Here is a 25,520-nt window from a genome sequence, read left to right as displayed (position 1 = left end):
GCAGCGGGTCTGAGCTCCCTGAGTGGCCCCAACTTTTCATTCCCAAACCCAGAGCTGTGGGGCCTGGTCCCCCCCGTGTCCCACCGGCCCAGAAGCACCACGTGGTCTCTCCTCCCAGTGGCCCCCAGCCCCACGCCTACAGCGCCCATGTCACTCACAGCCGCCTAAAACCAATCCAGGACAGCGACATCAGATGAGGAAAAGACTCCAGCCAATCACAGCGCGGCAATATTGTCTGCGTTCCCGCCCCAACCAAAGCAGAAAGGTTGCTCATCCAATCACACCTCCCCTTTCCCACTCTAGCCACGCCCCCGGGGCTATTAGCCCTGCCCCCACAACTGGAGTGACCCCGAATGGAACGTGTTTCCTCCACGTGTGCGCAGGGCACCTCAGCTAGCGCCCTGGGGCCATCCTGTGCCGCCTGCACAGACCCAGTGGGGGCGCCGAGGCTCTGGGACACGGGAGGACGCCTTGTCTGTGCCCACCCAGGTCAGCCCCTGGCTCTGTCGGCCACACACAACGCAGGCTCTGCCGTCCCTCTCGGCTAGAGCCAGGGCCGTGCCCTGCCCGCTGCACAGATCCCGGAGCGCCAACGCCTGGGCTGCTGGCCACGGGCGTCTCAGCTACTGGTCCCCCGTCGCACACCGGGCACCTCGCAGCTGTCGGGCTTGGCCGCACTAAGCACACGCCGCACTGGCGGTCCCAAGGGGTCCCAGGCTAGCACAGCGCAGGCCAGGCCGCCCAGCGCCAAACACGGGCGGGGGCTGGGAAACCACTTGGCCACCGTTTGGGTCCTTGTGACGTGGAATCAGGACACCAAATACCCCGCCCCAGTCTGGCCAGTTTCTTGCCAAGAGCCAGGAAGCAGCCAGCCCAGTGACACCACCGAAGCCGGCGGTTTGCACCCTGCGGCCCCTTTCCACCGCCAGGGTAACGCGGGAGCGAGCTGCAACCAAGCCACTTGGGGCCTTGGCCGGGCGTTTCCCCACCTCGCTGGGCGCTGACCGGGCGTCCCGGCACCGCCTTGCGCTGCCCGGCTCCGCTGGGTCAGGCCATGTTTGCATGCGAGCGTGACACCCCCTGGCACGAGGCCGGCGCTACAGTGAGCACATGCGTGGGCACGAGGGACTTACCAGCCGCGCTGCGGGTCAGGCCCTGCAATTAGCCGAGGCAGAATTACTCTTCCTCCGGCTTGGGGGGGGGGACGGGGGACTAAGTGACTCCCCAGGCTCAGACAAGAACCTATGGGAGCGCTTGACTCCGCTTGTCCCATGCGTGCCAGTTCACTGCTTTAGCCACCAGCCCAGCCTGCCTCGTCCCGTGCGCTGCTGTGCCTCAGTTTCCCCACAGGCCACCTGCTGTAGCCGCTCTCCCAGAGCCAGCCTCAGCCTGGGCAGGACGTGCACCGTGCCCGGTGGTGTGTCTTAGGCGCACACGTCTCCAGTCCGTCGCGTTCCCAGCCGTGACGAGCGTCCTGGCCTGGCTCCCGGGGTTAGCACCGTCCGGGGGGGCAGAGCGCTAAAGGGGCGTCTGAGTCACGTCATGAGCTGGGCCTCTTGCCCAACCCCCCCCCCCCCCCCACTGGCTGCTGGGCCCGCCCTGACCTCTGTGGCCTGTGCTGCTCCCCTTCCCCGGCTACCCCCCGCTGTGCCGGCGTCCCAGGCATGCCCCGTGTATAGCCCAGCGCCCCCCCCCCCGCGCCGCACTCCCCTCTATTTATAGCCCCTCTGTGGGCTCCGCTCAGGCCCTATTTTAAGCCCAAGCAGCTGACGGCAGAGCCGGCTCCCGGGGGACCTGTGGCCCTGCTCCGGCAGCTCCCGTGGACGGCCCCTGGCAGAGGGACGGCGGCGCTGGGCCCACAATGATGCCCAGGGAGGCTGGAGAAGGTACGGGGGGGTGGGGTGGACTGGAGGGCACGGGTGCCATTCCCCTGCCCCTGTGCCCAGCTTCCAGCAGCCTCCATGGGGATTTCAGCCAGCCGGGTGCAAGGGAGGGGTCCAGGTGCAGCGGGCAGCATGAGGCCTGGGAGAGCAGCTCAGAGGAGGCAGCTGCTGGCACAGGCCTGAGAGGGGGCCCAGGAAAGATGGGGGACCCCCCCCAGCCCAGGTGTGTCGGCCCAAGGTGGAGGATGGATACAGACAAGTGCCGGGGTGCGCCCGGCTGTAGCAACACCTGCCAGGCAGGGAAACGGCCTGATGCCAGCTGGGGAACCGGCAGCCTGCCCCCGACTCCAGCCATACCCCCAGGGTGCTGGGAGCGTGTTTCACTAGGCCAGGATGCCCCAGGGAACGAGCCTGGCACCTCTGGGCTGCTGAAGCTAACCGGCACCGGTGCCACCGAGCAGGCTGCGGGCGAGGGCCTCACGGCGCCACCTCCTCCCACAGAGCCGGCAGCAGCCGACGCCTCCCCCGCCGGGGACCCCAGCGACCTCAACAGCGGCAACCTGGTGGAGATCAACCTGCACTCGGTCGAGTCCATCAGTGACCTGCACTGGGCGTCCACGGGTCACAAGGCCCCAGAGGGTGAGCGCCCCCCCCACTGAGGCTGGTGGCTTGTCCACGTGGGGTGGGGGACCCTGATCCCAGGGCCGGCCCAGGGTGAGGGGGATCCCTGAGCCGCTGTTCCCCAGGGTCCCGCGCTGGGCACCAGGGCCCAGCGTGGCAGCAGAGATCACACGGAGCACAGCAGGCATGGGGGGCAGGGGGGAAATCAGCAGGCACAGACAGGGCTGTGGGGGTGGCAGCGTGCCAGGGGCTGGTGTCTCACTTGTTTCTAACTCCTCCCCCCCCCAGAGAACGGTCCATCTCCCTCCACCACCCCATGGACCCCTCCGGCCAAGTACCATGGGGCTGGGCCAGCGCTGCTGCCGACCCTGCGAGCCATCCGCACCGCCCCCCTCTGGCCCCGTGTCCGCCCCGCCTGCTGCCGCCCGGCCCTCCTCACCCTGCTGGGGGCCCTGGTGCTGGGCAGCCTCGCCCTGGCCACGCTGGCCGTGTACCTGAGCGGTACGTGTCTCCTTCACTCCGCCCCCCTGGGCACATGGGACCTGGGGGGGGGGGGGGGGGCCTGTGGGACCTGTGGGGAGGGGCATGTGGGACCAGAGCACTCACTGCCCCTGGGTGAGGGGGGGGGGGGGCAAGGTAGCCATGCTGGGAAAACACAGGCACAGGCCAGCCTGAGGGCCCCTAGCCCAGCCCTAGTGGGAGCAAGAGCGGAGCCCCCCACCCCTGCCATCCCCCTGCAGCGCGGGGAGGGGGGTTGAGCTCTGCCCATGGTGCCCTCGAGCTGAACAAGGTGGGTACAGGTGGGGGGGGGGGGCAGTCACTGCTCCCACCCCCGGCTCTGTGGGGCACTGCTCCCCCCCCCCCCGGCTCCGTGGGTGGCGTAGGGCACTGCTCCCAGAGCAGGGCCAGCAGGTGGCATGGGCAGCAGCACCAGCTGTGTGCCAATGGGTGGGATTCTGGCTTTGAGGGCAGTCGCTGGGCATCACCCAATGCCCTGGCTGAGCTCAGGCTGCCCATGGGGGGTGCTGCAGCACAGCAGGCCCCAAGTTCGAGGCCCGGGGTGGGGAATCCGTGGCTCTTGCCTTGGCCACGGGCCAGAAGGGCTGGGGGGAAGCGCCACCCACGGTTCCCTCTCCCCCCAGTCCTGCAGAGCGAGTCGCTGCGGGTCCTGGCCCGCTGGCTGGAGGCCCAGGAGGAGTCGGTGCGGCAGATGAGAGGCACCAGCCTGCAGCTGTGGAAGTGGCTGAACGCCAGCGCGCCTGAGGCCCAGACGTGAGCTGCCCGGCGAGCCCCAGCCAGGCCTTGCCTGCTGGACATGGGGCAAGGGGACAGCAGGCGGGCGGGGTCCCGGGGCCAGCAGCCTGCGAAGGACTGAAGGGTGGGGGTAGGAATCCCCAGCGTTACCCCAGCACCTTATTTATTAACCCTCCCCCCTTCAGATTCTGTACGTGGCCAGAACGCCGCACCAGCCTCCCCTCCCCTGGGGCCCAGCCACCAAGCCTGGCTCCAGCACAGGGTCCCCACCTCGGCAGGTGCTGCCCAGGCTGGCTCTGCCCCAGCTGCGGACACCAGCCAAGCACAGCCAGAGCTTCAGCCATGCGGAGGCTGCCCCTTAGGGCCGGGACAAGGGGGCTGCAGGACTGGGGAGCACCAGCAGAGCGAGGAGCAGCAGCCCTAGGCCCCCACGGCCCGGCCCCTCCTGCCCGTAGCCCATGGAGGGAGTTACCCAGGCCGGGGGGTGGATGCTCCAGCACCAGCCCAGTTCAGACCCACACAGCTCTGCTTGGGTATCAAGGGGGCAGGGCTCCAGCTGTTCTGGGGGGCAGACTGGCTCCTGCTTGCCCTGGCAGCCACAGGACCCAGCAGTACAATTGCCCCCCCCATGCCAGGCAGGGTAGCTAGCATTCCCCCCCCCCCCCCCCGACTCCAGCAGCCCTTACAGGGCAGGAGGGCTGTGGGCAGGGCTGACAGGGTACCCGCCCTGCTTTGGCACAGAGGGGGTGGTACAGCACCCTGGCCCTCTCAAAAGGCATGAGGCCCCCACCCCCCAAAGCAGGCCAGGCAGCCTCACCCCTTTGCCTTTTAATGATCAGCAATCGCAAGACAAACTCACTCCAGCAGCCCCCAGGCAGGGCGAGCCCCCGGGCCCAGGGCTCCCAGGACAGCAGGCTGAGGGCTCTGCCCCCTGCCCCACATCGCCTGCCCCTGCCCCTTCACTGCCCCTGCCCCCGTCTGGCTCCTGCCAGGGCCCCTGCACCCCGGCAGCCCCTGGGATGCGCCCAGGCAGCCAGCCTGGGGCCCTGCAGGGGCAGGGAGCCCCCGAAAAGTGCTTCAGCAGAGGGGCTGCAGCCCAGGGCCAGGCCGGCCCCATCCCCCCTCAGGGGGCGAGGGGTCACAGAAGAAAGTGAAGGTGCAGCCTAGCCAATCCCAGGGGGTTGTTTCCATCCCGGGGGGCACAGAGGGAGGGGAGCATTTCCTGGCTTTAACTGCCCCCCCCCCCAGCACCTGCCAAGCAAGGCAAGAGGGGACATGGCTGACAGCCCCAGGAACCCGCCCCCAGGGGTTAGAGGCTCAGCCGGGGCTAGGCCCAGGCTTGATCCTGGAGCCTTTGTCAGATTTTCCACTCGCTGCTGGTCACCCTCCCCCTTGGGAACACTGGGGCCAGCATAGCAGCCACCTCCCTCTCCGCCCGCCCTGGGCAAACCCCCCATGTCCCACCCTCCTGGCACTGGCCCCACGCACCCGCCCACTGCTGCTGTGCCCCTGGGCGGGGGGCATAGTGCAAGCATGGGTGTATGGGGGCGGGGGCAGGGGCGACCCCCCCACACACGTACAGTCACGTCAATCTCCCAGTCTCACGGCACTCGGCCCAGCCAGCCCAGCCGGGCAGGGAGCACACGCAGTTCCAGGGCTCAGCACCGGGCCGGCCCCGGGCAGCAGCACGAGGCAGGTAAAAATCACCAGCTGAAAGGCAGGAAGAGCCCCCCCCGCCCCGCTGACGTTTTTGATTAAAAAAATAAAAGCAGGCCCTGGCGCCTGGTCTGGCCGGGGCAACCGGCCTGGCCGTTTCAATGCGAGTCTGTGCAGCATAAAGGCCCCAGGGCTGGGGCGAGGGGCCGGCGGAGCCGCTGAGCAGGGAGGGCTGCACGCCCCCCGGCTCCCCCCGCGTCACAGTGGTCCGGGTCTGTGGGCTGGGGCGGGAGCGGCCCTCACAGGACGTCGGCTCGCTTGTCCCGCACGCGGCTCCTGGCTTTCGTCCGGGCTTTGAAGGCAGCCGAGTTGTACAGGTGCTGGGGGGAGAGGGGACATTAGCGGGGGGAGGCAGGACTCAACTACCCCGGCCAGGCCCAAGGTAGCTCGCTTGCTGGCAGTGCCGGCGCGGGGAGCTCCCTCGGCCAACCCGGAAGGCTCTTCCTGGTCTCCCACCCATTACCCAGGCACTCCAGCTCCACGTCCAGCCACAGGGCTGGGGCTCGCTCCCCGGGACCCAGCGCCTTCCCCTCTCAGCCGGCAGGTGGCCAGGCCCAGTCCTGCATGACCAGAGCTCCCACCACCACAGGTGCCAGGTCCCTGGCCCCAGGAGCCCCCGTCTTGCTCGGCTCTGGAGTCCCGCTGCTCGGGGGTAATAGACTCATAGACTTTACGGTCAGAAGGGACCATTATGATCATCTAGTCTGACCCCCTGCACAGTGCAGGCCACAGAATCTCACCCACCCCTCCTAGAATAATCCTCTCACTTATATCTCAGATATTGAAGCCTTCAAATACTTTGAAGGCCCCAAGATGCAGAGAATCCTCTAGCTGTGATCTGTGCCCCATGCTACAGAGGAAGGCGAAAAACCTCCAGGGCCTCTTCCAATCTACCCTGGAGGAAAATTCCTTCCCGACCCCAAATATGGCGATCAGCTAAACCCTGAGCATGTGGGCAAGACTCACCAGCCAGACACCCAGAAAGTTCTCTATAGTAACTCCTATCATCCCTCCATTGACCTATTCCCACTGATAATGAATGGACAATTAGTTACCAAGATCCTGTTATCTCATCAAACCATCCCCTTCATAAACCCAGCTAGTTTAATCTTGAAACCAGATAGGTCTTTTGCCCCCACTACTTCCCTTGGAAGGCCGTTCCAGAACCTCACTCCTCTAATGGTTAGAAACCTTCGTCTAATCTCAAGTCTAAACTTCCTACTAGCCAGCTCATATCCATTTGTTCTTGTGTCCACATTGGTATTAAGCTTAAATAATTCCTCTCCCTCCCTGGTATTTATCCCTCTAATATATTTAAAAAGTGCAATCATGTCCCCCCTCAGCCTTCTTTTGGTTAAGGTAAACAAGCCAAGCTCCTTGAGTCTCCTTTCATAAGACAGGTTTTCCATTCCTCGGATCATCCTAGTGGCCCTTCTTTGTACCTGTTCCAGTTTGAATTCATCCTTCTTAAACATGGGAGACCAGAACCGCACACAGTATTCCAAATGGGGTCTCACCAATGCCTTGTATAATGGCACTAACACCTCCTTATCCCTACTGGAAATACCTCGCCTAATACATCCCAAGATCGTATTAGCCTTTTTCACGGCCATGTCACAATGGCGGCTCATAGTCATTTTATAATCAACCAGGACTCCGAGGTCCTTCTCCTCCTCCGTTACTTCCAACTGATGTGTCCCCAGCTTATAACTAAAATTCTTGTTATTAATCCCTAAATGCAGAACCTTACACTTCTCACTATTAAATTTCATCCTATTGCTGTCACTCCAATTTACAAGATCATCCAGATCTTCCTGTATGATATCCCGATCCTTTTCTGAATTGGCAATAGCCCCCAACTTTGTGTCATCCGCAAATTTTATCAGCCCTCGGCCCACGCGCAGCCTTCTCCAGCGCCTGCCCCCTCGGCTCACTGGCCCCCAGAGGTGGGGGCGGGGCACATACCTTCTCGAAGCGGGAGATCTTAGTGGCTTTGAGAGCCGCCGCGTCCAGCACCAAGGGGGGCCCCAGGTCAAAGATCTCGCGCAGCAGCTCGTTGTTCTGGGGATGAGGCGAGAGCAGGCGATGAGCCCCCGGCCGTGAGCCCCCACTGCCAGGAGACACCCCTACCAGGGGGTCTCGGATCCCACCTCCCCGGCTGGTACCTGCAGGTGGTGCCTGATGCCGGAGCCCAGCACCTCCTTGAAGGCGTGGTACGTCCTGCGCCGCACCCAGCTGTCCACGTACATGCACTCCAAGCCAAACCGGATGGTCTCCTCATGGCACTCGCCGCTCTGGGGGGCAAGCGGGGGCATCAGCAGGCAGCCAAGGAGCCCAGGAAAGGGCTGCCCCCCCCCCAGCCACTGGGCAAAGCGGCTCCCAGCTCCACGGCCTGCGCTCCGCACAGCAGCAGAAGCCAGCTGGCAGCTCTCCCACGGCCTGCTGCTGGGCCAAGGTGCCCGCCTGAGGCCGCAGCAGCTTGCAGGTTTATAACCCCCCGGACCGGCTGCCCTGCCGCCCCCCCCCCCCCCCCCCCGGACCGGCTGGCAGCAGCCTCCCCCTGCCCTGCCCCCAGCCGGGCACCTCGATGAAGTGCAGCACGTCGCGGAAGATGGAGCGCTGCCGGCGCCGGTCGGTCTTGGCCCGGTACTTGTTGCTGTCGGTGGCCAGGGCTTTGAGCTTGGTGCACAGCAGGTCGGTGCCCTCGTAGCAGAACTCCTCCTGCGCGGGAGCAGACGGGCTGGTGGGACCCCCCTCGCCGCCCCAGGCCTGGCTGGGAGCAGGGAGGAGCCGTGCCCGGGGTGAGCTGGCAGCCTTGCCAATGGGCCCCGCCCACGGGGCAGATCCCCACGCCCTGGGCATCCCGGGCTGTGACCTGTGGCAGCCGGGGCAGAACGGGGCCCCAGGAGCACGGGGAGCGGGAAGAGCCCGCCAGCCCCCTCGCAGCGCTGAGCCCGCCCCAGCCCCGTGGTGCCCCGGCCCTACCTCCAGCTCGTGGGCCAGCTCGAAGAGCAGCGCGATGCTCTCGCCCGCCACGATGCGCAGGTCCACGGCGTCGCTGGACAGCAGCAGCGGCAGCGTGAGCAGGTGACTGCGGCAGGAGAGAGGGGCTCAGGCCGGGCAGGGCTGGAGTCTCCCCATTCTTACCCCCGGCCCGTGGGCCGGCCCTGTGGCTCCGTGGCAGCGCCACGTCACTCACTTGTCCAGGATCTTCTTGATGCGGGAGCCGGGGCAGATGGTGAGGAGCAGGGACCAGGACTGGAGGGCGCTGCGGTGCAGCGTCTGGAGGGGGGGGCTGTGGTGGGCGGGGACAGGGCTGCCCTCCTCCTGGCAGGACGCGCCAAAGATGCCCTCCAAGCAGGCGAGGCAGGAGATCAGGTCCTAGGGCAGGAGAGACGGGGGGGGGTTACATGGCCGGGGAACTGAAGGGCAGGAACAGGCCCAGCAGCAGCCTCTGAGCAGCGCATCTCAGCTGGGGCTGCCGGGCCCAGCAGCTGGTTCTCTAGAGCAGCTCCAGGAAATCCCTGGACAGGCCCCGCCCCCCATGGGCCGCTGGGGGGGGGGGGAGGGGGGGGGGGGAGGCCCTCTGGTGCTGCCCCATTGTCCTGCTCACAAAGACCAGCCCCAGCCCCTTGCTGCCTGGGGTGCCGGCAGCAGCTGGAGGGGACGGGAAATGGGGGCTCAAGACTGACAGATCCTATGCAACCCGGCAGCCAGCTCCCTGGTCCCCCCCGAGGGCGCCCCCCAGCACGGCTCTCCCCTGGACAGCTGCTCTGATAACCCCTGAGGCTCACAGCCCCCCGGGCGGGACCCTCAGGCCCAGGTCACAGCTCGGGACTGGCTAAAGGGAAGCCCCCGGGTCGCACGACGGCCCTGCACGCAGGGCGGGCTAAGAGCAGCTTCCACTGGCGCGGCCAGCCGAGCCGCGGTGCCTCTGGCGGGGGGGCAGAGCAGCCCCCTCGGCGTTTCTGTCTCAGGCACCCGTGGGTGCTCGCTCGCAGGCAGTTACCTCCACGTCCGCAGCAGCCACGTAGCAGCACATCCCCAGGGCCATGGCGCACTGCGGAGAGAGGAGCAGGTTATGGACGCAGCGCGGGCCAGGCCCTGCCCAGTGTCTGAGCCACGCGACCAGGAGCCTGGGCGCCCGCGTCGGCCCCTAGCACAGCAGGGGCTGAGTGCCGCCTGCTGGCCCGAGGCACGCTGCCCGGGGGCTCGGGAGGGGGCTCCGGGCCTGCCCAGGGAGCCAGGCAGGCTGGACAGGGGGCCGCTGAGCCCCCAGCCGGCCTTGCAGAGACCGACAGCGGAGACGGGAAGAGACCAAGGACGGGGGGATCTGTCCCAGCTCCACGCAGCCCCCATCTTGGGCCGTTCCCCGGGGCCCAGCCCGAGCGAGTCCAGAAGCAGGTTGGCCCGGCCATGTCCTCGCTGGCAGCTGCTCTCCCTGAGGAAGTGGGGCTGGTGGAAGGTGCCCGGTTCCAGGCCTGGCCGGTGTGCAGTTCTGGGGCTGTGCTGACAACCCGGTGGCAGCCTAGCTCAGGGCAGCCCTGCCCAGGGGCAGGAACTGGGCGCCGCCTCCACATGACTCGTGTCCCAGCGCTGCCTGGGGGAGGGAACCGGGCGCCGCCTCCACACGGCTCGTGTCCCAGCGCTGCCCAGGGGCGGGAACCAGGCACCTGCCTCCACACGGCTCGCGTCCCAGCGCTGCCCAGGGGCGGGAACCAGGCACCTGCCTCCACACGGCTCGCGTCCCAGCGCTGCCCAGGGGCGGGAACCAGGCACCTGCCTCCACACGGCTCGCGTCCCAGCGCTGCCCAGGGGCGGGAACCAGGCACCTGCCTCCACACAGCTCGCGTCCCAGTGCTGCCCAGGGGCGGGGTGGGAACTGGGCACCTGCCTCCACACGGCTCGCGTCCCAGCGCTGCCCGGGGGCGGGAACCAGGCACCTGCCTCCACACGGCTCGCGTCCCAGCGCTGCCCGGGGGCGGGGTGGGAACTGGGCACCTGCCTCCACACGGCTCGCGTCCCAGCGCTGCCCAGGGGCGGGGTGGAAACCCGGCGCCGCCTCCACACGGCTCGCGTCCCAGCGGTGCCGCCCCCGACTCGCTACTCACGCTCTGGCGGGCGACGGGGCTGGCCGAGGCGTCCATCAGGATGCTGAGGAGGAGGGGCTTCAGGCTGCGGAACACCTCCTCCCCCTCGGGCCCCGCGCCCATCTGAAGGCACAGTAGTGTGAGAACGCTAGCAGCCAGGGCCTGCTCCTCCCCTTTGCCTGCCGGGCACAAGAGCCTCCATCAGCACCAAGAGCTTCTCCCCCCAGCAGGGGCCCTCACACCCCTCAGCCCGGGCGGGTGCAGGCGGGGCCGCGGGGCTCAAGCGGAGCGAAGCCGAGACCCGGCAGGGCTGGCTCCTGCATGAGGGCTGGCCCGCCCGGCCAGGGAAAGGTGCGGGGTGGGCAGAGGCTCTGCCTGGTCTGCCCCTCGGGCCGCTGCCCCCTCTCTCCGCGGGCGACCCGCCTGGAGCTGCAGGGGAGACGGGGCCCCGCTAGGGGGGGCTGGACGGGCAGGGGCAGCCGTACCTTTCTTCAGGCACTTCTCCAAGGAGTCCGTGAGCGTGAGCCGGCGCTCCAGCAGGAAGTCGAAAAGCAGCTTGGAGGAGAAAGCCAGGCGCAGGCTCTCCAGCGCCGCCTGCCGGGTCTTGGAGCTGGAAACAAGACCCCGTGCTAGATGCTGAGGGCGAGGGTGAGCTGGGAAGGGCCAGCCCCTTCCCCGTAGGCTGCCTGGCCAGGGCTGTGCGCCCAGGGCTCCGGCGCACACGTCCAAGGGCCGCTCCGCAGCCGCTCGGGGAGCCCTGCCGCGTCTGGCTGCGGCTGGGAGAGGCCCAGGGACGGGACGGGACGGGACCCACGGCTCCCATCAGGTCACAGACCCCTCCCGGCGGGACAGGAGGGGAGCTGGGGCTGGGACCCGGCCGCGCCTGCCGGCCCGTTCAGAGCACAGGGACCCGCGGGGCTCTGGGCCCGGTCTCACCTCTTGGCGCTCACGTGGTCGATGCACTCCTTCAGTTTGTCTTCCACCTCCTCCTGCTGCGCCTGCTCGTCCACCCCATCGCTCCCTGCAAGCGGCAGCCGGCGTCAGTGGCCCCCGGGACTCGGCCAACCTCCGCGCCCGGCCCCGGGAAGGAGAAACAGCCGGGTGCCGCCTGCCCACAGCCACTGCGCTGCGGGGGCGCGACCGGGAGGCCACGGCGTGGCCAGCCAGAGCCCTCGCGCCCCACCCGGCAAAGCACTCCACGCAGCCGAGGCCGGGAGTTAGCGGGCCCCGAGCGTTACGAGTGGAGCAGAGAAGAGGGGCTGACGAGACCCCCTAGCTCCAGCACCCCAGGCTTGGCTGCTCCTGCCGGCCAGCCCCTTCGGCGTCACTCACCGGTGCCCTCCTCAGCGACGCTGGTGCCCTCGCTGGCGCTGCTGTAGTGACTCAGCACTTCGCTGGCTGCCTCGTCGTCGCTGGCCGGGGCCTCTGCCTTGCCGCTGCTCCGAGCTCCTGGGGCCGGAGGAGGAAGGGGGTTCGGCTGAGGGGAGCCCCATGCCTGGGGAGCCCTGCTTGTCCTGGGGCTCAGCCGCCAACCCCACCCCGAGTCAGAAACACGACCCTCCTGCCCGGGAGGTGCCAGCCCTGAGCCCGGCTTGCCCATCTAAGGTGCCAGAGACGCTTGCCAAGGGAGATCTCGTCAATTCCCTCCGCTCCCCTGGACCTCCCGTGTCCCCCTGCCCAGCTCACAGAGCCTCACTCACGGGGCACCCCACTGGGGCGGCCGGCTCCTCCAGGCTGGGACCTCGTGGTGCGCGTGCAGAGCGCCCCGCCGCCCATCGCCCTGTGCGGGTGCCACATGCCCCTGCTGCAACGGGGTGCCGGCTGCAGCCCCACGGGTGCGGCGTCTACCCCAAGGGCTGGGCCGGCCAGCCCCACACCTCCCTGCCGTGCCGCAGGCGCTGCCGGCGAGCGCAGGTCAGCACGCAGCCAGGGAAGGGGCAGCATCTCTGCAGATAGCGAGGGAGGGGACTGGCAACCCCACCCAGTTTAGCCAGGCCGGGAGCCGCCGATAACCAGCCCCACGCAGGCCGAGAGGAGAGAGCAGGGAGCCAAGACTGGCCACAAAACAGCTGAATGTGCCGAGTAAGCCAAGAGCGAGTCCTTGGCAGGCTTCCCCGGGCCCTGCGTCTCCCCCCCTTGGAGCAGGGCCAGGTCCTGGTTTGTGGTGCACCCAGCGCACCAGCCACCCGGCACGGCAAACCCAGGCCGGCAGGGTCACCACGGGCCCAGCTGATCGGAGCAGGCTCTGAGCACGTGGACAGCGAACGGGGGTGCGTGGGGGAGGCAGCCGGTTGCTGATGGCTGGGGAAGCCCAGAACCAAGCGCCCAGGGTTTCCCCTTCTGCCTGCCAGGCAGAGTCGAGCCGCTGCCGTGGATCTGGGTGGGTGCCCCGAGGGGTGGGCTGGGCGCGAGCGCGCCGGAGAGGTGCCTGCACAGGGTGGGCAGGGGGCTCCAGGGCACGCTGGGCAGCAGCCCACGGACAGAGACGGGTCTGAGTCATGTCAGTCCCGCGCCCCCCAGCAAGGCAGCGCCGGAGCCCGAGGGAGCGGCAGGGGCTGAGCCAGCTGGCTCCAAGGGCATCATCTGAGCCACCCCGCAAGCCCCGCCCCTTGTATTTCCCCAGGGCAAACTGGATCCACCGCCCCATGGGCCTGGCATGGGGGGGGATTGCTCACAGCTGGGAACTGTGAAAGCAGAAACAGCGTGATGCCACTTGCCAGCTGGGCGCACACGGGCGGGCCTGCCCCAAGCTGCTGGGAGGGCAGGCCGAGGGGCACGCCGGGCACGGACCAGGAGCAGCTGCTCGTGGCGTCACAGGGAGGAGAGACGTGCCCGCTGCCAGAGAACAGCCAGGAGCAGCCCTGCGGAGAACGGCCCCGAGCGAGCCTGGCACCGCAGCAGGCAGCCCCAGCAGGGCGCGTGCACAGGCCAGAGGCGCGCAGGCCCTGGAAAGCCGAGTGGTAAACAGAGGCCACCTCCCCTAGAGGGGGCAGCGGCAGAGCAGAGGGTGCCCGGGGCAGAGGCAGGAGGCAGCTAAGGAAGGGGACTGGGCCACCCTTTGAGTTCACTAACGCCCGGGGCCATAGCAAGAGGCTAAGCAGAAGGCAGCCGGCAGAGCGAGCGCGGCTCGTCCATGCTGCTGGGGGGTAGCGCTCTGGTGGTTCCCACGTGGCGCCGGGCGCACAGCCCCACGGACAGGGCGCAGGGCGAGCGCACAGCCAGCCTGGCCAGCGAGGCCCCCCCAGCAGCGGACGGGGGAAGGGCAGCGGGTTGAGATCCTTCGGAAGCAGAGTCAGCAAGTCCCTGCAAGCGCACGTGGGGGTCACGGGCCTTTCGAACCTGAAAGGGACACGGACCTGTCCCGAGCTCCCTGCCAGCGGGCAGCTCCGCTCCCTAGAACAGCCCCCTGCGGAGCTCCGCAGGGGTAAACTCTCTCCCCAGGCTGGCTGCAGCGAGGGGCCCGCTATCCCCCCCCCCGGCCCCAAGCTGCTGTCAGGGGAGCAATGAAGGCAGCTCTGTATCGGCTAATGGAGCACCCCGCCGGCCAGACGCGGCCCAGCACTGACCCCCCCCAGCAGGGGAGGGAGGGAGGGAGAGCCTCTTTGTGCCCCCTCTCCCACCACAGCCAGGCCCACCTACCACGGAGAGATCTGCATTCTGAAACCTTCCGGGGGAGGGGGCGTCAAATGGCCTGGAGCCAAGCGGCCACTCGCCAAACCAAGATGGGACTGCCTGAGCCAAGGGCGCCCTGCCAGAGATGCCAGCGGACACAGCAGCCAAATCTCACCCTGCACAGCTCTCTGGCGACTGGATTTAGCCCTGGGCTAGTACGTAGCTAGAAAATGACTAAGGGGCTTTGTGAACATGTAACAAACATGACAACCCGTGTTACAGCCATGTTAGAAAACACCCTGTTCAAACCCAGCTCTGGCTGGCTGGCTGTTTGGAGAGCGGTGCCCGAGGCAGGGGCTGCCCACGCTTTGGGGCAGACCCACCTTCCACAGGATCCCACAGGACATCAGAGAGGGAACGGGGCTGGGGCAGCATTGGCTTCCAAGCATGTAAGCAAACGGCGGTCTGGCACCGTCGCAGCGGCGTGTCTGGAATACTGCGAACAGCTGCGCGGGTGAACGCACAGGCATCCGGCGCACGCTGCCCATGGCTCTTACAGCGGCGAGGCACGGACAGCTCCAGGCTAGGTCAGCGACAGCACAGGGCACAAGCTGAAACTTTCACCCAGCTTAGTGAAGTGTTTCCCCTTGGAACGACCTCGCGAGGGTCCCCCCGACGCAGGAACAGAGCTGGGGCTAACAACGCACTGCCCGGCAGCCACTCAACGGCAGACAGCACCAGCTGCATAGTCAAAGACTTGTCTCGGAGGGAGAAGCTTTACTGCTGCGTCTCAGAGGTTGAAAATACACATCCAAGTATGCCTGCTCTCCTGCGGCTCTCACGCCTTGCCTTCTGTGTGGGCCAGATCCTAAGCTACGTGAGGCAGAAACAGGCTACTTTGCTACGGCGTATATAGCATTGCGGGCCCTTTGCTAGCAGCCAAGAACATGAAACGGAGAGGAGATGGAGCACCCGATTTCAGACGACACACTTCCACACAACAGCAGAACCAGCGTGGCTTGCAAGTGCTACAGCTTTGTATAACCACTGCGAACAGACACATTTTTGCCTGCAATAGGGATGTGAAGGGTTAACCAGTTACCTGGTAAGCATCATCCTTACCGGCATGCTTACTCGGTAATTGGCAACGCAGCCCAGCCAGAGCGGGGGGCTGCTCCAGCTTAGCTGGGCCTGCCACAACATGGGGCTGCTCCAGGGTTAACCAGTTAAACACAGCACTTAAAAAGTTAACTGGTTAAGCGGGAATCTACATTCCTAGCCTGCAAGACTTTCTTGTTTGCACCCAGATATCAGGGCATTGGAAGACTCCGGGAGCTAGCAAGCATAGGCCAGGTAACGGACCCTGGTTGACAGAAGGCATCCTCACTGAAGCATTATTTCATGCAAGGACGCTACTTCGGAACAAGATTAAGAGCGAGCTGGAAAGCAAAAGCGGAGACAGAGAAAACAGAAACGGGCTTTGGAAAGGAGTAGTTCAACAAAGAAGTACGATTTAAAGACACGGTCAACTTGGAAAAGGGTCCCATTCACGTCAACCGTGTTGTTAAACCCATCAGCTAGTTACAAACACAAAAAGATGCAGAGAGACACTTTTTGGTTGCGTCTCCACAGTGCCTAGCGCAGTGGGATCTCGTCCATAACTGGCCTCTAAGACGTTACCACAACCCATAGGCCGAAAAATGAAATGAGAGAATCAAGTCTCTGCTCACCCCAGAGTACTCTGCACATCTGAGTTTCTGTTCCCCGCCATGCTGCTGAAAAGACCTCGGAACAGCAGCACCAACCGAAGCAAAGCAAACGAACCCTTCCATTGTTTTAGGAGGAAATCAGACAGCAGTTACTATCTAACTGACTATCGGAAACGGGGATTAAAAGTTGGTCTGTTCCAAAAATCAAAGGTAACCCTTTACATGGTTTAGAACTTTGCTAAAGGATCTACAACTGTGGTGTCCAATAGGGATGTTAAGGACTAGTTGACTAATCGATTCCCCCCCCACCCCACTGCCTCTATCAGACAGAGGCAACAAAGGGGGGGGGGGAGGAAGGGGTACGTCAAAGCGGCAGTGCCACACAGAGCCTGGGATCAGCTGTGCAGCGATGCCCAGTGTGGAGCCTGGGGTCAGCTGAGGAGTTCAAAAGCGTCCGTGCCAATCTAGATGCACTTTTCTGCAAAAGAGCCCTGATCACCATTTTCGCGATCGGGGCTTTTTTGCGCAAAACAAATCTGAGCTGTCTACACTGGCCCTTTTGCGCAAAAGGACTTTTGCCCGAACGGGAGCAGCATAGCATTTCTGCAAGAAGCACTGATTGCAGACAGTAGGAAGTCAGTGCTCTTGCAGAAATTCAAGCGGCCACTGTAGACAGCTGGCAAGTTTTTCCGCAAAAGCAGCTGCTTTTGCGGAAAAACTTGCCAGTCTAGACACAGCCCACGGATCTAGAGCATCCTTCTGTTTTTCCTGGCGTAAGAGGCATGAAGCCACCACATAACCACGGATATATTCTAGGCCATCTCTACTGAATCCTGAACTTCCACCAAGTCCCCTCCTGTGCTGAAATCTTTCCCCTTCACTAAGCTTTGTTAGTGGGAGCACATGGGACCTACTTTTGCTTACTTCCATTTCCCCCCATGAAAACTCGGTTCGGCTCCCAAAAATTTTAACACACAAATTTGAGGACTTCACTTTGGCTGCTACCTAATTAAGGAGAAGGAAGCGTACTGCAGCTGTCCCTATCTGCAGCATGAGGTGCAGTATGCTATCGGCACTTCTGGGTGCTTCGGCTACAGCAGAACACGCATGCTAGAATCGGCAGTCGGCACAGACTTCCAAGCACTACTGAAGAGGGCCTTGAGCTGCCCTGATTTTGGAGGCATTCCCTCTTGCCCCCAATTTCAGCTTAAAATGCCAAAAAGCATGATTTTGCTGTGGGATGTACATACCTGGTACTTGGCCAAAGTTTGAGCCCCCTGTAAATACACCATGCCATGCATCATTTTCAATACATGCCCTGAGCAAGTTTCACTACAAGGGGACACTCACTGCACAAAACTGAAGAGAGCTGCACCGATAGGTAAGCATGTTTGCACCTGCTGTTTCAATTCACAGGGCCCTAAGCCAATAAGACGCACGATTTGTTCAGCTAAATCCATCACAGATAACCATGAGAGGGGCTGTGGGTTCAAGTCACTGCTCCACCCGAGACCCCAAATCAGTCACTGAGCCACATCAGCGCTACAGGAAGTAGTCACGGAGCCGCGGGGCCAGAAAGGGCAGCGACTGCAGCTCTGCAAGCGACAGTAGCAAGGCGGTGGGACATTCTTCTGTCGACCTAGCTCTGCCTCGGCCCAAGGGGCGGGGAGGCTGGACTTGCTGTAGCACCCAGGCATGTGGATTCTGCAGAGCCCAGTGCGATGGACTAGATCAGGCTGTGCTAAGTGTAGACCGGAGCAGTCTCTGTGGGGCGGGTAGCAGTGTGTTGTTGTGCAAGTGCCAGGCACAGACCAGACCGGACCCTTGCTGGGGCAGGTGTTTTACAAACGAGCCCGGACGCGCTTGCCCCCTTGCCAGCCCGCCTGAGCGAGGAGTGCAGCAAGCGGCGCGAGCCCCCAGCAGCCTGCGCACAACTGCCAGCGCGCTCAGGGAGACCAGGGCAGGGAGTGTGGGGACAGTCACAGGGCCCCGGGGGGAAAGGCCCAGGGCACAGCGGAGCCTCCTCCACCCCCCTGCGGTTTCAGTGCGGACGCGCTCCAGGGGCACCCGGGACACGCCACCCTACCCGCAGCCTGCCCCAAACCTGCCGGCCCAGCTGTGCCCCCTGCCCCAAACCTGCCGGCCCAGCTGTGCCCCCTGCCCACGTGCCGGCCCAGCTGTGCCCCCTGCCCCAAACCTGCCAGCCCAGCTGTGCCCCCTGCCCACGTGCCGGCCCAGCTGTGCCCCCTGCCCCAAACCTGCCGGCCCAGCTGTGGCCCCTGCCCCAAACCTGCCGGCCCAGCTGTGGCCCCTGCCCCAAACCTGCCGGCCCAGCTGTGGCCCCTGCCCCAAACCTGCCGGCCCAGCTGTGGCCCCTGCCCCAAACCTGCCGGCCCAGCTGTGGCCCCTGCCCACGTGCCGGCCCAGCTGTGCCCCCTGCCCCAAACCTGCCAGCCCAGCTGTGCCCCCTGCCCCAAACCTGCCGGCCCAGCTGTGCCCCCCCCCTGCCCCAGCTGTGCCCCCTGCCCCAAACCTGCCGGCCCAGCTGTGGCCCCTGCCCCAAACCTGCCAGCCCAGCTGTGCCCCCTGCCCACGTGCCAGCCCAGCTGTGCCCCCTGCCCACGTGCCGGCCCAGCTGTGGCCCCCTGCCCACGTGCCGGCCCAGCTGTGGCCCCCTGCCCACGTGCCGGCCCAGCTGTGGCCCCCTGCCCACGTGCCGGCCCAGCTGTGGCCCCCTGCCCACGTGCCGGCCCAGCTGTGGCCCCCTGCCCACGTGCCGGCCCGGTAACAGCTGTCAGACTCTCCCGGTCCCTCCCAGGCGACCTCGACCCCACACGGCGGCCGGGACCCCGCGGGGGGGGGCGGGGCAGCCGCCCCCCAGGGTAACCCGCCCCCCCTCGCGGGGAGCCCCCCCGCCTTCCCGCGCCCCCCCCGGCGGGGACTCACCGCGGGCCCCCTTGCGGGCCGCCTGCGCGCGGCGGGAGCGGGGCATGGCGGGGCGCGCGCTCTCAGGGGGCGGGGCGGGCCGCGCGCGCTGCGGGCTGGGGGCGGCCGGGGCCGGGCGCTGCCTCCGGAGGGAACCACGCGGCCGCCGGCGCCACCATCTTCCCTGGCTCGCGGAGCGCTCCGCCCGCCGCCGCGCTGCCCCCTGGGAGGCGCAGTCCGCGAGGGGCGGGGCTGCGGCGCGCCGCGCTTTGTGACGGGCGCCCGGGACTACGAGGCCCGTGATGCTCCGCGCCGGGGGGCGGGGACTACAAGTCCCAGCAGGCAGCGCGGGCGGGCCGGAGCCCTGTTAACCCGTGCGCTGCCGGGGCCAGGGCTGGACCCAGGGGCCGCGTCTTGCACCTTAGCCCCGCCGAGGCTCCTAAAGCCCTTGGGACGCGGCCGCCCCGCCCCCAGGCTGCCCCTCCGCTCGCGCGGGGGCTCCAGGGAGACCGGGCTGGAGAGAACCAGGGCCCCGCTGCTGTGAGCGGGGCCCGGCCGGGGGGGCAGCACCGCACCGGCCCCGGGAGCAACTTAGCGCGATTAAAGCGGCTGATTAACCCTCGTGCGCCTGGCCTATGGATTCCGTCCCCCCGCCTGCCGCGCCACCTGGCCCACGCACCGGCTCTGCGCCTGCCGGGGGGCGGGGACGTGGAGTCAGCCAGGACCGAACCTGGGGCGGGTAGACGCTGCAGGGCTCTGGCAGGCTCAGGGGCCGGGCGGGGGCCAGAGCAGCAGGCCCTGGGGCTGCAGCGCCCCCTGCTGCACATACGCTGCCATCCCATTGGCTCCAACATGAGCCCCAGGCCCCGGAGGGTTGGGGGGAGCTGGGCAGGGGCCGGGAAGCAGAGCGAAGGGCACCCCGGGAGCAGGGCTGGCTGGGTCCTGAAGCCTGCAGCTGCCCAGGCTCGGTGGGGCTGGTGCCTGCCTGTGACTGGTCCCAGCGGCACTAGCAGCCCCCTCTGTGTGGTGGGGGACACGCCCCACTGCTGAGAGTGGCAGAGCCCGGCTCAGGGCCTGGGTTCTAGACTGGCCCATGGCAGGGACGCTGCCCACGGTGAATCCCTCCCTCCCCACAGCGTAGGGCCATGGGGGTTGGCACGATCCCTCTCCAGGGCTGGGGTCACACTGGGGGAAAGGAGGGGACTGGCCCCAGCCAGGCAGGCGTGGGAACTCCCCATGCATGGAAGAGAGGGAAACCGCATGTGATGCCCCAGTGCTAAGGTGTGATGCCGGCTTCCAGCCCTAGCCCATGTTGGCCCCTCCCTTGTCACCCTGCCAGGGCACAACAGCTGCTGGGGGACCCCGCAGAGCTGAGGCTGGTGTGGCTGCTTGGAGGAGGGGCCCATGATGGCGCCACGGAACCACTGCTGGATCAGCTCGAGGAATTATTGTGGGGCAGGGCTCCAGGCTGCGAGACACGGGCTCCAAAAGATGATCCAACAATCCCTCAGGCCCGGCCCTCTCCAAAGGACCCCCGGCTGGCTGTATCCGTGGGGCAGATGGGACTCGCGTGCCATGGACACAAGACTCGGGAGCCAGGGCTCACGGCAGCTGTTTATTTCGGATGACAAGCGGCACACACGGTAATGGAGATGGCGACAGAGCAGAGCGGCGGGGGTGGAGAAGGAAGGGGGCTAGAACAACAGGACTAAGGAACAAGTGTCTGGTGGGCGGCCAGCACTCATCTCTGCGTGGGGGCCAGGCCTCCCGAGAGGGGCATGGGGCGGGCAAGGGAAACCAGCTTCTGGGAGTTGTGGCAGGAGGTGCGGGGATGGGCCTGCGCGATGGAAAACATGGCTGATTCTGGAAGCGGGGGCATTAGATTTCACACAATAGTTCTTGGGAAACAGAGACCTGCCAGCTGCGGTCTCCTCTGTGCTGCTCTCCCTCCTGGAACCCAGCAGACGCCTGCCAGAGGAGATGCAGTTCCGGGGGGCCAGGGAGCGCCCTACCCCCCTCTAAGGCGCAAAAGCAGGAAGATTGTGCTCTGGCTCCGGATCCTGTAATGGGCGAGCGTGTGGTCGTCCTGCAGCTCTTTGGTGTCGTACGTCAGGCGCTGCTGGCTGGCGTGGACCCCCGTCTGATTCTCCACCCGCGTCTTCAAGCTCAGCACGGTGTCATTGGCGCGGACGTCATAGACGGAGGTTCTGCCGTTGTGGGCCTTGACGAAGATCTGCATCTCCTGGGGCTCGGTTACCAGCAGCAGCAGCGCGGTGCTGTCGAAGATGCCGTGGGATGCCAGCGTGGTGTCGTCAGGCAGCGGCTGGTTGGCCAGGCGGGGCTCCCGCAGGGCCAGGCGCTGCATGTAGGGAGAGATGCTCCAGGCTCGCTCGAGCTCCTCCTTAACCTCCCAGAAGGTAGTGAAGGGGCTCAGCTGCAGGGCCAGGCTGACCCCGGAGAGCTGCGTCACCATCACCTGCCCGGGTCTGGCTGGCTGCAAGAGAGACAGGGAGAGGGGGGTGAGCAGGGCTCAGACTGCCCAGTGGGGCAGCAGCAGCCTGGTGTGGGAGTGGGAGCCCAACAGGAACGTTTCCTGCAGCTCTGGGGCCATCAGAGAGGGGAGCAGGGCCCTGGCTGGCTTCTCCAGTCCCAGCCTCTTCCAGCAGGGGGCACTGTGGGGAGGGGACAGAATGCTGGCTGGGGGGGGGGTCCCAGCTACTCCAGTCCCAGCCTTTCCCAGCAGGGGGCGCTGTGGGGAGGGACAGAATGCTGGCTGGGGGGGGTCCCAGCTACTCCAGCCCCAGCCCGTCCCAGCAGGGGGTGCTGTGGGGAGGGGGAGGAGCACTGGGTGGAGGGGGCCTCCTGGCTCCTCCAGTCCCAGCCTTTTCCAGCAGGGGGCGTTGTGGGGAGGGGGCAGGAACATAGGCCACAGCAGGAGCTGCCAGCTACTGCATGGTGGGGAGGCTCTGAGAGGCAGCTGTGGGACGTGGCCCCGCGAGCCGTGGGTACCTGCACGTCCCAGCAGCGGATGGGGGCGAGGCCGTTCTTGCAGCACAGCTTGTCCCGGCAGACAGCCGCTTCTTTCGCCAGCAGGTCCCACTTCTTGTCCCGCCCCAGGGTTCCTGTTGGGTCGGCTGGATCCAGGATCACGGGGCTGCAAACACACAATGGGTTCTTTCTGTCAATGGCTCCTCGCTGAGCAACTGCCCCGTGGCCGGGAGCTCTGCTCTCTGCCCTGGCCTGCCGCCACTGCCAGCCCAGGGTGTTGCCGGATGCCACACGCACTCACAAGCCCTCACGCCTTCAGTGTCCTCATTCCCACCGTGCCCCTGGGGAAACTGAGGCATGGGTAATGGTGGCAAAGTAGGTGACATGCATGTGCCAGGCTGTGAGCGCCCCACCCGTCCTCCATCAGAAGGCTGCTGCCCAGTGGAACCCCTCTCCCTGCAGTTAATGGGGTTTGGCCGGTGAGCTCCATGGGGCTGGGGGCTCCCTGGCAGTGTACGCCCCCCAGGGCAGCCTGGCTCCACCTCGAGCAGGTCATGCTGCGGGCCGTAGGCTGTCGGCCCCACTGCTGCACTGGTGCTGAGTGTAACCGCGGGGGCAGGCGGAGAGACGCTGCCCGTTTGTCCCCAGGTCCGACAGACCCCCCCCCCAGGAAGGCAGGCTGGTGTGCATGAGCCATGCAGGGGCGGGAGGAGCAGACGGGGTCTCACCGTGGCGCCTGCAGCAGCCGTTTGACATGGGGCCCTATCACGGGGGACGTGAGGTCGTAGAATTCAGTCCAGTAGACGCAGAGCTCGCGGTACCGGACCAGCAGCTCCATCACCGTCCGGAACCCCTCAGCGGTGCTGAAGTTCTCTGCCTCCCGAGTGCCGCTCTCCCAGGCGTAGATGGTCAGCAGCTCCAGGGCGTATTTGGCTGGCAAACCCGACACCCTCTGGGAAAGCTGGGAAAGCAACGGGGGAAACCAGCCTGAGACATGAAGTGGGAGTACGGAGCCTCAAATCTCTGTTGCTGCATGGCCAGGTGTGGTCCCCCCCAGCCTACACCCTGTGCTCTGCCCACACCCTTGGGTGCTTAGCAGGGGCTGGGGAAGGTGAACCGGGGCACCGTGAACCAACTAGTGCGTATGTGGAATCCAAGCTGCTCAGCTGTGTGTCAAGGCCCTATATTGCTAACACAAGTGGGGATTCTCCGTTAGTATAGGGGGCAGGGGTCCGTGCTTCTGAAACAGAAGGATCCCCGTGTTACCCCACTTCCAGCGGGCTAGGAAAAGAGCAGCCAAAGCCAAGACAGCCTCTGGGAAGCCAAGGGGTCTACCTGAGGGGGACCTCCCCCTCTTGCTGCAGGGAGACCTCTGCATCTGACAGGCAGTGAGAGACAGTGGGTAGCGCGGGCTCCTCACCTCTTTGTACCAGTGCTTTACCAGCCGCAGCAAGTTCTTGAGTTTGGCCGGGCGCCGCTTCACGAAGTCCCTCTGCAGCTCAGTGAAGGAGGTGCAGAACTCCCCGGGCCCGGCGCCGGTCCGGATCAGCGCCTCGTAGATCTGGGGAGAGGGCTTGGTGCCTCGAGTCACATACCCTGGAGGGGGAGGGAAGGGTCACAGTGGGCCAGCTCGGGACTCCTGCCCAGTTGGTGCCAGGGGAGTGTGTGCCCGGGGGTTCCGAGGGGCGGCCTGTCCCATGTCCATGCACAAGGCGCACCCTTGTTCCCAGGAGCTCTCAGGACAAACCCCAGGCCCCATGAGGCTCCTGGGGCTCAGGGGGCCAGGCTGAGGGGCAGGGATCCGCGGTCCCTACCTAAGGCATCATAGGCCGGGAGCATGTCCACCTCGATGGATTCCTGCCGCTTCTTCGACTGGATGGTGATGGAGAGCGAGCGCGGGCAGACGCCCTTCCTCTTCGGTGTCGAGAGCTCCACGTCCATACTGTAGGTGATGCTCTGCCAGCACCGGTTCAGCTTCTGCTCCATGGTGCTCAGCACGGCCGCGCGCTTCTCCGCCTGGTCCTGGTAGCTGGAGAAGCAGCTGAGGAACAGGACCAGATCTGCGTCCGACTTGTTCTTCAGGGCCGTCCCCTTGCCTGCCGAGCCGCCCTGCCAGGGAACAGAAGCATTCGCTCATCGTGCTGCCCTCGCGACGCCCCCAGGGCGCAGAGTCCCACATCTTCCGACTGCTGTACGTTCAGGAGGGGCCGCAGACAGCCCTCGCCTTCACTACATGCCCCGAGTCCCCCTAGAGCAAGTCCTCCCTGTGCACTGAGTGAGGCAGCGCCCTATGGCACAAATAATAGGGGATCCTGTCTTTAAAGGCTGTACTGTAATGCATCTGCACAATGGGGCTGAGTTAAGGTTAAACAGGTGACCTTAACACTGGCATTTCTGAATGTTTGAGTTGCAACCTCAAGAGCTCTCTGCCAGTGTAATTTGATTAGACATAATAAATGGGATAGAGGGGGGGATTGTATGAACATCCCGTCCTGGGGCTGGTAAAGGGGAGTGCTGAGAGCCACTGGGTCAGAGAAGGCCGATGGATACCCTGCCTAATAGTGCTAGATTAGAAGGCACCACATTGGAAAGAGCTGGGAGGTATTTTTGGTGCCCCAGTAAATCGTTACCCCGCGGATGTTGCTCAGTGAGGCCGCGAGCGTCTCAGCCCAGGCCGCAGGATAACGAGCACGTCCCGTGTGCATTTGGCAGGAAGGGACATGCCCAAGGGAGACAAACCCTCATGCTTCAGAGCTGCACTGGCCGCTAGCAGTCTGTGGGCAGGAAGAAACTTCCCCTCCTGGCAAAGGTTGGTCCAATTGTCCGCAAGGGGGTCTCTTGTGCCTTCCTCTGAAGCCGCTGGAGGTCCCTGTCCCAGACAGGATCCTGGGCTAAACCTGCGCCGACCCCACCAGCAAGCTGGCAGCCAGGTTGGATTTGGGAGCCCGGCTGGCTCTCGGACCGCGCCGCGGAGCGTTTGGCTTGCCCAGTCCTGGACGCACGCCCTCCCCTTCTGAAAGGAGCCCTGGCGAGCACCCGGTCCAGCCCAGCCTCACCTTCACCGTCTTGAGCAGCTTGATGTCCTCGAAGCACGTCTCCTTCAGGAAATCACAGAGCCGCCGGACGGTGTCCTTCACCTGCAGCCGGAACTCCTCGCTGGGCTGGAGGTTCTCCATGATCCAGGTATCCAGCGAGCCGGCGGGCACCTTGTACAGCTCCATCTCTGCAGCTTGGCTCCCTGCTCCTGCCTGTCTCTGACACTGCCGCTGCTGCTGCTTTTAAGCAACCCGGGCACAGCCCCACCCGCCTCCTCCCCTGTGGATGGCGTCAGACTGAGCTTGTTAAGGTGGCCTGGCTACAGGGCTGGGATTCCCCACCAGCCACCTGCTGGGCAGGGGCCAGGAGGGAAACCGGGGGCTGCCCAGTGCACACCCCCATCCCCAGCTGCTGGGGTCCCGGCTGGGGGCCCCTAGGCCTGGTTGGGGAGCGCGTCCATGCCAGCCCCTAGGCTGAGTTTCTGCCCCTCTCCCTGCCTGAGTGACACTGACCGGAGCTGTGTTCCCAGAATGGCGGGGACCCAGGGTCACAGAACTGCCCCAGCAGGGCAAGTACCAGCTCACCAAAGGGGCTGGGGGTTCTCCGGCCCTGCCCCTTTTAAAAGCAAGACCCGACGCTCGGCTGGCCGGTCTGCGCCCGCGGTTGGGCTGGGCAGGGAGGCCACA

General features: G+C 65.5%; 3 protein-coding genes across 6 annotated transcripts; 1 reads left to right on the top strand and 2 right to left on the bottom strand.

Annotated features, from left to right (window-relative positions):
* The first annotated feature begins 1,725 nt into the window (after positions 1-1,725).
* Positions 1,726-5,403, top strand: LSMEM2 (leucine rich single-pass membrane protein 2). 2 transcript variants are annotated; one of them, XM_075939539.2, is made up of 4 exons: positions 1,726-1,886; positions 2,385-2,522; positions 2,793-3,005; positions 3,647-5,403. In XM_075939539.2, the coding sequence occupies exons 1-4, from the start codon at positions 1,862-1,864 to the stop codon at positions 3,778-3,780; spliced, it is 510 nt and encodes a 169-aa protein (XP_075795654.2). In that variant the 5' UTR covers positions 1,726-1,861; the 3' UTR covers positions 3,781-5,403. The 2 variants fall into 2 exon arrangements, with proteins under 2 accessions (XP_075795654.2, XP_075795653.2); XM_075939538.2 differs by lacking the exon at positions 1,726-1,886 and having other exon boundaries at positions 1,913-2,522.
* Positions 5,404-5,539: 136 nt separating this feature from the next.
* Positions 5,540-19,679, bottom strand: IFRD2 (interferon related developmental regulator 2). Of its 3 annotated transcripts, none has more exons than XM_075939528.2 (12): positions 19,490-19,679; positions 11,897-12,013; positions 11,501-11,585; positions 11,050-11,174; positions 10,586-10,743; positions 9,484-9,534; positions 8,674-8,855; positions 8,460-8,565; positions 8,058-8,195; positions 7,640-7,768; positions 7,440-7,535; positions 5,540-5,794 (listed from the first exon to the last, which is right to left on the bottom strand). In XM_075939528.2, exons 1-12 carry the CDS (start codon positions 19,662-19,664, stop codon positions 5,714-5,716), a joined length of 1,443 nt encoding a protein of 480 aa, XP_075795643.2. In that variant the 5' UTR covers positions 19,665-19,679; the 3' UTR covers positions 5,540-5,713. The 3 variants fall into 3 exon arrangements, with proteins under 3 accessions (XP_075795643.2, XP_075795644.2, XP_075795642.2); XM_075939529.2 differs by lacking the exon at positions 19,490-19,679 and adding an exon at positions 18,832-19,030; XM_075939527.2 differs by lacking the exon at positions 19,490-19,679 and adding an exon at positions 12,265-12,383.
* Positions 19,680-20,412: 733 nt separating this feature from the next.
* LOC102450441 (2'-5'-oligoadenylate synthase 1-like) lies at positions 20,413-25,083 on the bottom strand. The gene is made up of 6 exons (XM_075939530.2): positions 24,855-25,083; positions 23,613-23,907; positions 23,219-23,394; positions 22,527-22,759; positions 21,820-21,964; positions 20,413-21,304 (listed from the first exon to the last, which is right to left on the bottom strand). The coding sequence occupies exons 1-6, from the start codon at positions 25,017-25,019 to the stop codon at positions 20,819-20,821; spliced, it is 1,500 nt and encodes a 499-aa protein (XP_075795645.2). The 5' UTR covers positions 25,020-25,083; the 3' UTR covers positions 20,413-20,818.
* Positions 25,084-25,520: the final 437 nt, after the last annotated feature.

This window comes from Pelodiscus sinensis, chromosome 11 (assembly GCF_052426305.1).
Source record: "Pelodiscus sinensis isolate ZL-2025 chromosome 11, ASM5242630v1, whole genome shotgun sequence".
Classification (NCBI taxonomy): Eukaryota; Metazoa; Chordata; order Testudines; family Trionychidae; genus Pelodiscus; species Pelodiscus sinensis.
Note: the sequence above shows the minus strand (reverse complement) of the source record. Positions and strands in the feature narration are given on the sequence as shown.

Excerpts from the sequence above, each read along its gene's own strand:
- LOC102450441 (XM_075939530.2), bottom strand. The coding sequence starts at position 25,019 with ATGGAGCTGTACAAGGTGCCCGCCGGCTCGCTGGATACCTGGATCATG. Across the intron at positions 22,760-23,218 it reads TAAAGCACTGGTACAAAGAG|CTTTCCCAGAGGGTGTCGGG; the intron begins GTGAGGAGCCCG and ends TTGCTTTCCCAG. Across the intron at positions 21,965-22,526 it reads CGGCTGCTGCAGGCGCCACG|CCCCGTGATCCTGGATCCAG; the intron begins GTGAGACCCCGT and ends GTGTGTTTGCAG.
- LSMEM2 (XM_075939538.2), top strand. The coding sequence starts at position 2,084 with ATGGGGGACCCCCCCCAGCCCAGGTGTGTCGGCCCAAGGTGGAGGATG. Across the intron at positions 2,523-2,792 it reads GGGTCACAAGGCCCCAGAGG|AGAACGGTCCATCTCCCTCC; the intron begins GTGAGCGCCCCC and ends TCCCCCCCCCAG. Across the intron at positions 3,006-3,646 it reads GCTGGCCGTGTACCTGAGCG|TCCTGCAGAGCGAGTCGCTG; the intron begins GTACGTGTCTCC and ends CTCTCCCCCCAG.
- IFRD2 (XM_075939528.2), bottom strand. The coding sequence starts at position 19,664 with ATGTTGGAGCCAATGGGATGGCAGCGTATGTGCAGCAGGGGGCGCTGC. Across the intron at positions 11,175-11,500 it reads GACCACGTGAGCGCCAAGAG|CTCCAAGACCCGGCAGGCGG; the intron begins GTGAGACCGGGC and ends TCTTGTTTCCAG. Across the intron at positions 7,769-8,057 it reads ACGTGCTGCACTTCATCGAG|AGCGGCGAGTGCCATGAGGA; the intron begins GTGCCCGGCTGG and ends CTTGCCCCCCAG.